At 32.7% G+C, this 14,866-nt stretch overlaps 1 protein-coding gene across 3 annotated transcripts in view; it reads right to left on the minus strand.

Annotated features, from left to right (window-relative positions):
- Positions 1-6,089: 6,089 nt before the first annotated feature.
- LOC149414654 (nose resistant to fluoxetine protein 6-like) overlaps positions 6,090-14,866 on the minus strand; it is a 49,011-nt gene continuing 40,234 nt past the window's right edge. For all 3 annotated transcript variants that reach the window (XM_089643195.1, XM_089643194.1, XM_089643196.1), the window contains exons 11-14: positions 13,239-13,368; positions 12,477-12,651; positions 8,618-8,760; positions 6,090-6,424 (exon numbers count right to left, since the gene is read on the minus strand). In XM_089643195.1, coding sequence (XP_089499321.1) covers positions 6,257-6,424; positions 8,618-8,760; positions 12,477-12,651; positions 13,239-13,368 — 616 coding nt within the window. In that variant the 3' untranslated portion in view covers positions 6,090-6,256. The remainder of the gene's footprint in view (positions 6,425-8,617; positions 8,761-12,476; positions 12,652-13,238; positions 13,369-14,866) is intronic.

The raw sequence follows: 14,866 nt of genomic DNA on the forward strand, positions 1-14,866 counted from the left end.
AGTTTGGTCTATGATCCGAAGATTTCGATCCTCCTTCAGTTCACCATCTCCTCCAGCGTTTTATTCTAAATGGATAGATGAACTCTTGGATAAAATTGCTCCCCCCTAACACTTCTATACCTAACTTAGATGAAATAATGCCCATCTATAATACTTCTATGTCTAATCATTGGTCAAACTCTCCATTCACCTTAGTTGAAAAAAATGTTTGTCAACAGTCAAGGACTCATCTCCAGGCAGAGATGGTATACCTTACAGCATAATCAAAATGAAAATGTTCTAAACCACTTCTTAAGCATCTTAAATAAAATCTTCCAGACTCGCATAATCATCCCTATTTTAAAAACAAACAAATCACCAAATTCTGGATCCAACTACAGGCCAATCGCACTTTCATCCACCCTCAGTAAACGAAAAGTAAATGAAAAGTTAATTAAAACCCGATTAGAATTTTTAGTCGAGAGTAAACAGCTTCTCTCTCCGTCTCAATTTGGATTTAGGAAAAAAAATCCACTTAAGCCTTGCCATCATCAGCACTGATATTAATTTATAAATTTCTAAAGAGGAAGTTTGTCGCCGTCTTTATACTCTTAGATATAGAAGGCGCCTTTGGCAATTTTTCCATCCAAATCCCCCTATGTTTGTCCAATCTATTATTAATCTATTTCCAAATGGAAACATTAAACATTGCTTCAGATGTCTTATAGTGTTGGCTAACGGATATATTATTTTAATGAAAAATGTTATTTTTAATTGTCAAGTCTCTGACAGCCCTGAATTGTTGAAGCTACTTTGCCATACCCTCCGGCCGTAGTGGCCAAGTGAAGATAAATTTGATTGTAACAATAAACTAACTACTATTTGCGCTATTATAATATTTTGCTAGATTATATCTGTTGGCAAGTCACCTTTTCTGTATATTTTATCCTGTTTAAATGAACTGTTTTCTATTATTGTAGCATTCTATGCCTTAAGAAATTTTCAGCTGTATCACATTCAATGTCGTTTTGTATACATATTGTTGTGTTCTTAAATGTAATACTAATATTCGCCTATGTACCACTGTGTACTTATAATCTCATGTATCACATTATTTTAAAAGCCTTTTATGGCGTTTAATAAATAAATAAACAGAAATATTTTCATTAAACTTCCAGATAGTAGATTTATTTCAATTACTCAATCATTAGCATCATTCTCGAATCTGTTTCCATTTAGCACACATTGAAAATATTTCAAAGAAGGGTTTAAAATGTTAGGTTTTGTACTAAGAGGGGCTAAAGATTTTACCAACATAAACTTCTTTACACATTTTTTAATGAGTTTTTATTATTCACAATGTACATTTGTTACGTATAATTTTTTTTATATAATTTGCGACCGGTTTCGACACGTCCGTGTCATTAACTAGCTATTTTAAAACTAAATTTTTAAGTGCAGAAATATGGGGTTTTATTTAGTTTGGTTCTTTGGTGGGAGGGATTTGAGGGCGGGGGAGGGGGTTGAGAGGGAAATGGAGGGAGGAGTCAAAATAACGGGGAACATTGTCAATAGAGGTGATTTGCAAGGTGCTATTATTTTATTTACTATATTAATGCATGAATTAATTTTTTTGTTGATTTCTAATGTTTCTAATGCGCACAAATTAAAATATTTATTAATGTTAGAATGTTTAAACTTAGTTTTATCCCGGTTGAAGCTGTGGCCTGTCTCTATCAAATGATTTGCGAACTCGGAGAAATTATTATTTTTTAAACATAGTTCGTGTTCCCTAATTCTGGTTTTGAAATTTCTTGTAGTCATACCTACATACTGCGAGTTACAATCATTACACTCTAAAGTGTATATCCCATTCTTATCTAATTTATTTGAAACATCCTTGTTGTTAATTAAGTTTTTTATTTTAGAATTAGTGTAAAAAGCTGTTGAAATATTAACCTGGTTACATGCGGGATATTTTTAAGGATAAGTCGCCTGTATAAAGAAGTTTTTTATATATTAGATTTTTACTAGATTGAGTGTTATTATCTCCACTATAAATGTACTTTTTAGAAAATATTTTGGTTTGTTTCTTATTAACTAAACGATTAATTATGTCAGGTTTATATCCGTTGTTTAGAGCTATTTGTTTTATAATGTTAATTTCATTATTGAAATTCTCAATATTTAAAGGGACATTAATGGCTCGTTGTATCATTGAGTTGAAGGAGGCGAGTTTATGGGACAAAGGATGAATTGAAGTAGAAGGTATAACACAGTCAGTGTGTGTAGGTTTTCTATAGATGTTAAAAACACACTTATTATTATCTAAACTGATGTTTAAGTCTAAAAAATTTAATTGTTATTATCGTTATGTTCCAGTGTAAATTTTATATTTTGGTGAATGTTATTAATAAAAGAGAGAAAATTGTCTAATTGTCTGTTGCTACCTGTCCAAATTACAAAAATGTCATCAACATATCTATACCAAACAAATACATTAGCTAAAAGGGAAAGTCCACATTCGAAAAGTTTGTTTTCAAAGGAATCCATAAATATTTCCGCAAACAAAGGAGAAGCGGGATTTCCCATTGGGAGACCATTATGCTGTTTATATAATTTATCATTAAAGGTGAAGTAGTTTTGATTGGGTATGTTTTTTTTTTTTTTTTCACATCTTCGGATCTACCAGATCTGCCCTGATGATGGACACTGCAACGCTGTCCGAAACGTCGGCTAAAGAAGGAGTTAGCGCAACACGGCATAACACCCCAAAAACAAACAACAACAAAAAAACAAAAATAGTTTTGATTGGTACAAATTTCTAAGAAAGTGGACATTTCCTTCACAATGGTTCGATCTAAATGGGAATTATTTAAAAATTTTACAATTAGGTTTTTACATTCATTAGTGGGAATGCTTGGGAAAAGATTAACAACGTCAAAGGACACTAATTTACTGTTGCTAAGTATTTCTAAGTCTTTGATTTTATTTATTAACTCCAAACTGTTTTTAATTGAACGATGTGATCTGAATAAATTATTAGATTTGAATAAAGATACAAATTTAGAACATATATTATAGTTGGGGCTAGAATATGCAGGAACAACAGGTCTAATGGGGATATTTGGTTTGTGAATTGTCGCTAAACCATATAGTTTAGGAGGCTGTGGATTAGTTAATACAAGATGATTATATTTAAGTTCACCACATAGTAAAGGGCAGTTTTTGATTGTCTTCTTGACATCTTCTTGAAATTTCTTTGTAGGGTCTTTTGGAAGAGTTGAAAAGTTATCACTTTTAAAAAAATCTTCTACTTTATTAACGTAGTCTATTTTGTTCAAAATCACTATGGTATTTCCTCCGTCGGCTTTGGTTAGAGTTAGATTATTTTCTTTTATGGTTTTTTTGATGTTGTTTAAGGTTTGTTTTTCAGTATTTTTGGAGGATATATTGTTATTATTATTTTTATTTTTAAGGTGTTTTTTGATGAGTTCAGAAGATTTATGTTTAATGGAATCTGCGCATTTGAAAAGGGCTTGATCCGTGTCAGCAGCAATTTTATAAAAAAAAAATATTAAAAAAATCGTCGCTAAAAAAGTCGCTAATTTTATAAAAAAATTTATACGTAACAAATGTACATTGTGAATAATAAAAACTCATTAAAAACAAAAAATGTCTAGAAATTGTTACATAGTGAATGCCAAAGAAATACAAAAAATTGAATATAATTCAACTGTATGGAATCCCGACTATAACGTGCATCCTCAAATAATAGAAAGAGAACAAAAAAATCCTAAGCTTTTAACATTATAAACTAAAAATACCGAAAGAACAAATAAACTACCCTTATCTACTACGGTTATCTAATCTATTAAATTTAAGTGATGGAAGAACTGTTTTCGATCTAGTATTTCTATTTAAAATCTTACATAGTACAATTGACAGCCCTGAATAAATTATTGGCGCTCGAAATTTGAATGTGCCAGCCAGAAACACAAGGTCAGTACTACCGTTTTATTGTGGTAATACTACGGCCAGGGCGCAGTTCAACATACCACTAAACAGAATTCAAAACTTGGGAAATATGTATTCGCATATAGATCTATGGAATATGTCACTGATACAATATAAACATGGAATAATCAAATCATTTATCCATGATACAAGTTCTCACTAAAGAAGTTCTTTGTTAAATTTATCAAACTACATCGGAATATATACGAAACATATCTCTACCTATATCTTGGTAATTAAATGTATGATTCATAGAAGTATTATAAACCATCATAATAGTATTATTAATTAAAACTTATATAAAATATTAAAATTCGGACAGTTCCGAACTCCTGCAACTAGCTAATTCCCCGATACAGCGGTTTCGTACTATGCGAAACAAATACCGAACCAATACCGATACAATAATGTTGTAATTCTCTGATCACGGTACTTTAAATTTTTGTTGCTGTAATTTTATATCTTGTATGTATTTTTTTACCGTAACTTTATTGTTTTTATTTTTCACTGTACTAATTTTGTTGCTATTATTTTTAATTCAAGTATGTGTGTATATTTCTTTCTCACGTTAAAATGTACTGCCTTTATGTGTATGTATTGAACATGAAAAATTATTTTATTGCATTTAATACCAATTACGGCTAAAGTTGCACACCTGCAAGTTTGATGACTCCTTTTTCAAAATCATAATATTTACCAGTTGAAAAATGCATCAATCTTTTACCAGGCGGCATAAATACTGGATCGAACATGAAACAGTTCGATAACCCTATTTTCTAAAACGAAATTAAAATATTGACAAAGCCAGTTGCTGGGCGATATATTATTTGCACCTGCCTTTTGAAAACGTAAACATGTTTTTGCAAGCTAACGTCACACCAAAGATATTAGAAGAACGAGATATGCTATGTTGGCCGCCGGACCGTAGCCGGAGTACTACCTGATTAGGGTACTTTGAACGGTATCGGGACGTGTACGCACAGAAATCTGTTCTATGTATTAGTGCGGATACCTTAGCGCAAGCGAAGGTGTGCAGTAGTATTGGTGAACAAAACCGGCGACACTCGGCAAAACAATTCCACTCAGTACGAACTGCGCATAGCACATCTCGTTCTTCTAATATCTTTGCGTCACACAAACGCTTTTAGGAGATATTATAAATAGCCGATTAAAACAAAATATTAGCGGATTCAAGTTTTAAAACTAGGAGTGGCGACAACGCCGGTAACAACGCGATCTGTTCTTGCAATTTCTGAGTGTCAACTGAAATCTGTATTCGCTTCTGTTTCTCCATCACGGCACAATCATTTTAAAGATTCCAACTATGTGCAACGAGCTGTTTACTGCCGGCACTCTATCAGCTAAGCCAGACGCATCTGTCACCATTATAATAATGGGCGTCATTGCTGCTGACAACCTAGAGGCCGGCCGATTCTTCCTGGCTACCAACTGAATTAGCCATTAATGCTGAGCACTGATGCTGAGTACTGATGCTGACAACCTAGAGGCTAGCCAATTATTCATGGCTACCGACTGAATAAGCTATTGATGCTGATAACCTAGAGGCTGGCCAATTCTTCCTGGCTACCGACTGAATTAACCACGGATGCTGACAACATAGAGGCTGGCCAATTCCTGTTGGCTACCGACTGAATTAGCCAATGATGCTGATCACCCAAAGGCTGGCCAATTTCTGCTGGTTACCAATTGAACTGGCCACTGCTGCAACAGTCGCCTACGCCATTTGCTGTATCGTATGGCGCGATGATGCACAATGTGCTCCAATCTGAAATTATCGCTGACAGAATTCCGACTGTCTCAGTTTCTATCTGTGTATTAAATCTATCGTCTTTATTTTAAGGTGGTTTGGATAGAACACCTCACGGTGTTTTACTTAAATCATTACCCAGGTTGAGAACTGATGTGTGCCGGTGCTTATTATTTACAGTCTTTTCTTGTACAGGTAAACACGTCCCGTACAGTATATTAGTAAAAGCCCTCTGAGCGTAAAATAAATAAATATATGTTATTTTTCTGCAAATGTTAATTACTTTAATGTTTGAAAAATTCATTCACTTTGATGACGACAAATATTCAATTTTTTTTTTCTTTTACAGGTTTCGGGAGAATATCTGTTGGGATTCATTCTTAGAGAAGAACTCCCCGTGAAGAACTGCCGCTGATGTTATTGTAAGAAAATTTGAAATACAACATTATGCAAAGTATTTTATTATTTACATTTTTTTATACCACAATTTTACTATATATTTTTTTTCAGAGAATTGTGTGAAAGTTTCACCTCCTCGGCCTTGTGTTTTTTATCTCCCAGCAGCATTTTTTTCAGTTCAAAGAATGGGGCCTCAAACAGAATGGAGAAAGCGAAAGCAATGATGAAACATAGCGATACATAACCCAGCCCGTTCACAACCTAGAAACAAATACATTTTAAACTGTGATGGGTTGTATAAAGATACGTAGAAATGTTAACATTAGAGCAATCGAGTTGGTAACTGCTTCTAGTCTAGAATTGACCGTAGAGCTGCGGCAAGCGGTGGGCTGCATTCTCTCCAGTATTAACTAAGTACCTATCCAGTTTGTTCAGATCTTGGCCGCGAATGCGCTTGCCCACCACTTGCGTGGCGGGCCGGATCGGGAGACCCTTTGATCTCTCCAGCTGGTCTCTAGACCCATCGTCCGGCACCGCAGCGGGATTCAAACATCCGTCACTCCTGGACACACTGACCCTAAGATTCCTACCCACCTCTCATAACTTTTCTTCCCAGAACTTCCTCTTCTTCCTTTCCTTAAAAAGACCCTCCACCCAGCATCCCCAAAGATGACATAGGCCAGGAGGGAAATTATTTTCCCCAGGGAATGAAAAGTTGAAATGTAAAATAGAAACAGACATACATGATATAGGTATAGTATATATATTGCTTATCCAGTTTTAAACTTGAAATAGTAATTATTTAAAGGTATTTATAATATTTATAAATATTTATTCATTTAAAGGTGTCGTAAAAACAAATACTATTTAAAAACTAGATAAAAATACCTTTTTGATTATTGTATTTGAAATATACCTACTTTAGTGTTCCAAAATTTTAATTTCAAACATAAAAAAGTTGAAAAAAGGTTAAAAAAAAAATCAAATATGAAAAATATTAAGATTTTCAAAGATTCAAAAATACAATTAAACGTTTCAAAAACCAAATACCTAACATTCAGTTCTACTATTCAGGGCAGCCCCAAACACCTCACCACCTTACAATACATAAAATTAACTGTAATTTTGGAAATAATAACCCTCCATGTTAGTGTGAAGCCCTCGAGTGTGTTAAATTTATTAAATATTTAGGCGTTATAATTGATAATAACCTCAAATGGAAGAACCACATTGAAAATGTAGCTAAAAGAGTGCGCACACTGATTCACATATTTATTTCATAACGGGAAATTTAAAAAAAAACAAGACTTAAAAACTTATACTACGGGCTGTGTAACTCAATCATAACCTACGGTTGCATTGGGTGGGGAGGTACAGGAAGAACAACATTAACCCGTTATTGAAGGCACAGGAATCTATTTTACGTGTTATTATGAAGAAACCTTTCAGATATTCGAGCGACGCTCTCTTCAAGGAATTTAATGTACTAGATGTCCGACAGTGCTATATAAAAAAAATTGTAATTCATGTTCATAAAAATAAAACAAAATGAAAACAGCCGAACACAAACATCAAACCAGAAGTACGGGAAGAAATGACCTTTCCGTTCCAACAAGCAACAGAGCGGCTTATCAGAAAATATTCTCATATCTCGGTCCTAAAATATATAATAAAATCCCCTCTCAGCTGAAACTGTGTGAATTGTCATCCTTCGGTCCAAGAGTGAAAAAATGGTTGTTGGATCTAGGCAGGACTGATTCCGAAATGATACTAAAAAATGTAACTTGAAAATTATTTATCACGAACGCCTCTATGTATCTTTCATACTTATTTTAGCTAGTCTTAAATCCTGTATTCGTCTAGAATAACTTGAAACCTGTAAATTTGACTCTCCTAAAGCGGAAATCCTTCCTAGTTGGACATTCAAAATCATAAAATAAAAAATAAAATTAAAAAATTTGACAAAATAAAATAGAAATTATTATTAAAAACATGATTTTAACCACAATTGACAAATCAACACCGTCTCAAAGTAGCGATGCGCATAAGTCTGAAAAATTCAATGCAACGAGACATTTTTTACTAATAATAATTCGACATAGATAGTGTACGGTGTTTGTACAATGTATAAAAAACACCGTTTAACGGTTGTGAAGTGATTTGAATATTTATGATGGACAAAGGAGAACGTTCCTGGGTCCAAGCTGCCTAAAAGAGACCTTTGATTTACTCTTTATGAAAAGGTTAAAGATGAGGAGGTTTGGATCTGAATGCTAGATGACCGATTTCTTCATAAAACTCTGGCAGCAGTTCCAGAGGAAAGACTTCCCGTAGGTCTCCCCAGGCAAAGTTGGAAAGCAATGGACTAGGGCGGCTAAAGTAGCCCGGGACAGGAACCCAAATAGGACAAGATGTAATAATTATTATTTTGATTATAAACACATTGAAGCTTACCAAAGTAGGCAATCCAAACTCCCAAGCTTTGTCGGTGTAGCTGACGATGACCTTTACGACCATGGGGTTGATGAGGTACACACAGTAGGAGGCTTTCCCAAGAGGAATCCAGAAGCTGTGAGACAGGAAACTGTTTATGAAACCTGAAAACATATATATATATATATATATATATATTTTTTTTTTTGTAATTATTTTTTATTTTTAATAATATGCTTACATGGTACATAATTCATTTTACATCTTGGGTCTTTTTACTACTCTTCCATTGAAAGCATTTGCTTGTGTATGGAAGGGGAGTGTACATAAATGTTGTTGTTAGTTAGTATTTAAATAATTCATTGTACATAAATGTATGTTTGCTGTAGTATTATTTTGATAGTAGTGAAGGATAATATATTAATTTATTAAATTTAAAAAAAAGAAAGGAAGTTATGAAAAATTAAGGATATTTGTGAGATTAATTAAGTGACAGTAGTTTTTTTTTTCAGAATATTTTTAAAGTGTCTCTTGACAGAGAGCAGTATTCGGGTTTTATCATTAATGCTTCTGATTTCTTCTGGTAGACGATTGAAAAAATTTCTTCCTTGGTAAGTATAATGATGTTGTGCAAAAGACGTATTTAGTTTTGGGCATAGAAAAACATGTCTAAGTCGCGTTCTGTTTTCATTTAAAAATTGATATTTATCTTTTTCTTTTATAATTTGGATTAGTGAGTTTTTAATATATAGGTCTTTAAATGTAGGTACTTGAAATTCTTCAAACAGGCATTCTGTTGGGTAGTCAAAGGATTTTTTTAATATAATTTTAATAATTGTTCTTTGTATAATTTCAATTGGAAGAAGGTTACATTTATACGCGGATCCCCAACTAATAATAGCGTATTGTAAAGTGGATTGAACTAAGGTATAGTAAATTAAATATAAATTTTTTATCGACAGAAAGTTTCTAATTCTTAAAAATATATATATTAATTTTCTAATTTTGTTTACTACTTGACATATTTGTTCCTTCCATTTCAGATTTTTATCAATAATTACTCCTAGATATTTAATTTTATTTGTTATTTTTAGTACTGTACAGTTTGATTTGCAATAGTTTTGGCTGTGAATTTTAGTATAATTATGTATGAAAATGTTAAAATTTTTAGGAGTATCATTTGTATGGATTGCAAATGGAATTACAAATGTCTTTTCATTATTAAGTGACAGTAAATTAGTGTCGACAAAATTCTTGAGCGTGTTGATGTCTTCTGTGGCCTTTAGTTCTACTTTTTCCCAAGTCTTATCACTTATTATTAATACTGTATCATCAGCGTATGACGTAATTTGACCATGTAAAGGTTGAAAAAAAATATCGTTTACATATATAGTAAATAGAATTGGTCCAAGCACTGTACCTTGGGGGATTCCAAAGCTTGTAATCTCTTGATCACTATTAACACGATTGATTTTTACTACTTGAAGACGGTTTTTTAAGTAGTCGGTGATCCATTTAATCGCGTTGCCTTTTATGCCGATATTATTCAATTTTTTTAATAGCATCTCATGGGATATGCTATCGAATGCCTTTCTAAGGTCAATAAATATACCCGCACATTTTTTACCTTTATCTAATGATTCGTAAATGTATGAAGTTACGTTAGCAATAGCATCTTGTGTGCTGAGAGATTTTATAAAGCCAAACTGGTGTTTGTGTAATATTTTATTATTATCTAGAAAATTTACCAATTGTTTTTTTACTATTTTTTCAAAGATCTTTCCTATATTAGAAATTAGACATATTGGGCGATAATTCGTTGCTTGATGTGGATCTCCAGATTTGTAAATAGGTGAGATTATTGTGGTTTTTTAGTTCATTGGAAAAATTCCATTTGTTAAACTTAAGTTTATTAAATGAGTGATAGGTTTTATTAAGTGAGGTTTCATAATTTTTAACATGTGTGTTGTAATAGAATCAAAACCGGGAGACAAACCTCCTTTCATATTTTCTATTATTTTCGAAATTTCACATTCTGTTGTTGTTTTAAACATTGAAAGTATATTACGTTTCTGTATATTTTTATTTTTATGGTTTTCTTGGTTTGAAGGCTTATGAATATTTTTCGCAAGATTTTTCCCAACATTTGCAAAGAAGGAATTAAATATGTTTGCACATTGTTTAGGCTGTATATTGGCATCTATAATTTTTTTATCATTTTCAATGTACTTAATGTTTTGTGTTTTTTTTGTATTTTCTATGGCGAAATTAACAGTTTTCCACATTTGTTTATGGTTATTTTCTGAAGATAATATTTTATTTTTAAAATACTCTTCTTTACTTTTTTTAATATAAGATGTTAATTTATTTTTATATTTTTTTATAGAAAATATATGCTTTTTCATCTTGGGGATTTTTTAAAGTTATTTTGTAAAGTTTTTCTTTATTTCTGAAAATATAATAAGTCCTTTGGTAATCCAAGGCTTTAAACATCTTAATTTTGATTTTATGTGTGTTGTTATCTCAGTTGTCGAATTTTTAATGTGTTGTGACATAATATTTTCGAAGTTAGTTGAACAAATTTCAGTATCATCACTGTTTAAAACATTATTCCAACCCTCCTTTTTTAATTTTTCAGAGAGAATAGTCATATCTATTGTTGATTTTTTGGTTATTAAATTATGTTTTTTTATGTTTAATATTATTATTATACAGAAGTAAGCATGAGTGATGATCAGTTATGTTAGTTTTCCAAACAATTGATTTAATTTTGTGAAGATCTTTAATGTTTACATTTGTCCAAATGTGGTATAAACAAGATGGAGTATGTTCTTTTATTTCCCTAGTGTTTTTATTTATGCAAGATATAAAATTTTGTTCAGTCATACAATTGATGTATTCATTTTTGTTATTATTTTCTATTTTTTCATTAATATTAACGTTAAAATCTCCTACGACGAAGCAAAGTTTATTTTTTAATTTTAATAATATGTATTTGAGGTCATTTATAAACGTAATAATACTCGAGCCATGCGTTCTATAGATAGCTATTAGATAGTATATTGATTTGCCGAGTTTGAAATGTATTTCTATGCAGTTTACTAAGTGTATTGGATGTGTACTTACTTATTTATTGTTTAGGAACATTTACAGACTATAAACATGAAAAAAAATCATTAGATAAGAGCTTCAAAAAACGTATATTCAACAGTCCACTTAAAAATGTTCACATCATGCACAGTGTAAATGTCATTATACACTGTGTATTAACAAAAAATATAAACAGCAAAACGTGAGCAAAGGCAAAAAAGCTGTGAGACAGGAAACTGTTTATGAAACCTGAAAACGCATCCAGTTATTAGAAAGGATAAACAAATAACCATCAAGCTTTTTCCTACACAGGTAGGCAGGGAGATAGACTGTGCACCTTTGTCTTGGCAAATACTACTTGCTTCATTCACATGAATACATCGTCTAATACAAAATGTTATTCTCGGCATTGCCCAACTGAAATATTTAATTCACACAAATATTCTCCTTACACTCCTTTCTACGGTCATTCACTTCACATGCCCAAACCACCTAAGCGTCCATTTCTTAATCTTACTCATTACGCTTACAATAAATATCCACATTTTCAACATGGTTTTACCACACAAGAATCTCATTTCTACACCAACAGTCTACTTTCGCCCTAGTTCCATGCCTCACTGCCATAATCGTTTGTTCGGGCTGGTACTATCAGTAATCTATTGTGGACTGCTGGCTTCGCATGTTTTGCCAATTTTTTATCGGAGCCAACTTTGTTTAGTCTTCTATATTGGAGTTTCCTGCATTTAACCTTATTTTAACACCCTTCCAAATGATTTGCGAAACTCACCACCGTTCCCGGAGAGGCAAGCCAGCATGAGCCACACATTGCTGATGGCCCAGGCGGTCCTACTGAGGCCCATGTACAGTGCACTGGACAGTAGGCTCATGTCCTTGTCTGTAAGGCCAAACATTATGCCCATCCCCAGGCCCACTCCAACCACCCAGCATAGAATCACTCCTATCTGTAATGGAGCCACGAACGAGGATATTAGTTTTCAACAGTACATTATTTATATATTCTTTGAAATAACTTAACGAGTAAAACCTCAAATTATAATATTTTTTGATTGAAGACAATATTAGCAACTCTCAAACGAAAATAAGAAACGGAAAAATTGAAAAAGATTCGATCGCATCTGGGAATTGAACCCAGGGCCGTCATTCTCCTTCTAAACTCGTATTTAATTGAAGGCGCGCGATCTCCAATCATGCACAGGATTGTAACGCGCTCAATCAGTGCCCATGATAATTTTAAACCCGTGCATGATTGGAGGACGCGCGCTTCGAATTAAACACGAGTTTTACGTTCCTGCTATTTTCCAACAGTTGCTCATGCCCATACCTAGGTGTCCCTGCACTTCTTTGTCTCCCAAGCTGATGCTGATGCTGTGCCAAAATGATGTCTGGCACACCAACCTATATTAGAAATTCAAGGGAGACCAGCAGGAGTGGAGGGGTTTTCTAGAGGCGACCAAGTCTCCAAGAGTTGCACCACTAATGATGCAACATCAACAAATATGCTAAGATTACACTTAAAATAAGAACTTACCTTATTGATAGGCAGTTTACCATTGAAATATTGAAGGAAGCAACCCCCGGCAATCCCAATAATGTAAGCACCAATTCTTGTCCAGGTCGGAGAATATATCAAATCAAAGCTTATCCACACACTATCAACGCTGAAATGGAAAACACAAAATATGTTAATTTATCATTAAAAAAAAATTAAAAATTTTAATGGTATTATAGACAGCTCTAATATATTAAGCCTAATCACCTTCAACATACCAACTAGAACTACTCGATAAAAAATTCTAACAATATCAAGACTGAGTCATTTAGATACTCACTTGTACCTAGCTGTACGTAATAAAGTTACAAGAAGGCTATAGTAACATACCTCGATACTATTAATATCCAAGCTAAGTCTTTCGGTAAATATTATTTCAGTATATCAATTTTAAAATGAATATTTCCTTCAAATTTATAAATTATAATAACTTACGTACCGAAACCAGACTTCTCAAACTATCAGATAGAAGAACTAAGCTAAGCATAGTATATCAATTTTAAAATGAATAATGCCATCGAATTTATAAATTATTATAAGTTTCTTATCGAAACCAGACTTCTAACTATAGGATAGAAGAATTTTAATTGATATTTTATTTTTATTTCCAAAATTATTATTTTTATTTTTTTTTTAATTCCTTTATTTTTCCCAATTTTTACATTAATTACATACAATATTATATAAATCAATACGAATAATGGGAACCCACTAAGACGCAGCCTGTGCGTGGGTAATATATTTAAGTTATTATTTTATTGTACTAGAAATAAACAAATTGTGGGAATATAAAATAACAAGATTACATTTTGTCTAAGCGGTTTGTATAAAAAGTGTTTATAATAGTGTATAGTGAAGTTATAAGTGTTTAGTGTAACATATGGTGAATATTTTATGAGAAACATAAATTAATACAAATTAAATAATAAAAAAGAACCTGCACGAGCATGGCTCGTTAATGCTGTAGAAGACATAATTCCACAAACCTCACAAGAAAAAACTCACTAGAAGAACGTTGTTCAATAATGTTCAGAATGTTCACTTGTTCACTGTTTGAAAATCAAACGTTAACTAAAGCCCTCTGACCTCTCCCGCACACTTTCGAAAAAGTGGAAAAACCCCAGGTACCCCAGACAAGGAACACAAAAGGAAGGGTGTGGTTTATGACACTCCAGGTAGGGATTCTCTAACGAAAGGGTTCTTGGCAATAGCTCTTCTGTAACGAATTCGACCTTTTAAGGGATATAACTATAAACCTGATAATAAATTCGGTAATAAGGAATATGTGCCCATGAATATCACACTTGGAACTGAGAAGCTCCAAAATATAGAAGTCACGAAATATTTAGGGCTATTAATAGACTAAACTTTCGTGGAATTCCCATGTAGAGCATGTGAAATCTAAAATATCCCCAATAACCGGCGTACTGTACCGACTCCAAGGTCTTCTCTCTACATCTCTACTAAGGGCCACATACTATGCGATGATTCAATCCCATCTGAGTTATTTAGTTAGTATCTGGGGCACTATTACTAAAAAACAAATATCAGAAATACAAGTGATTCAAAATCGAGCAATAAGGAATATCTACCGTCTACCGTGGGAT

This window comes from Hesperophylax consimilis, chromosome 19 (genome assembly GCF_061612785.1).
Source record: "Hesperophylax consimilis isolate HC1 chromosome 19, BYU_Hcon_1.0, whole genome shotgun sequence".
NCBI classification, from domain to species: domain Eukaryota; kingdom Metazoa; phylum Arthropoda; class Insecta; order Trichoptera; family Limnephilidae; genus Hesperophylax; species Hesperophylax consimilis.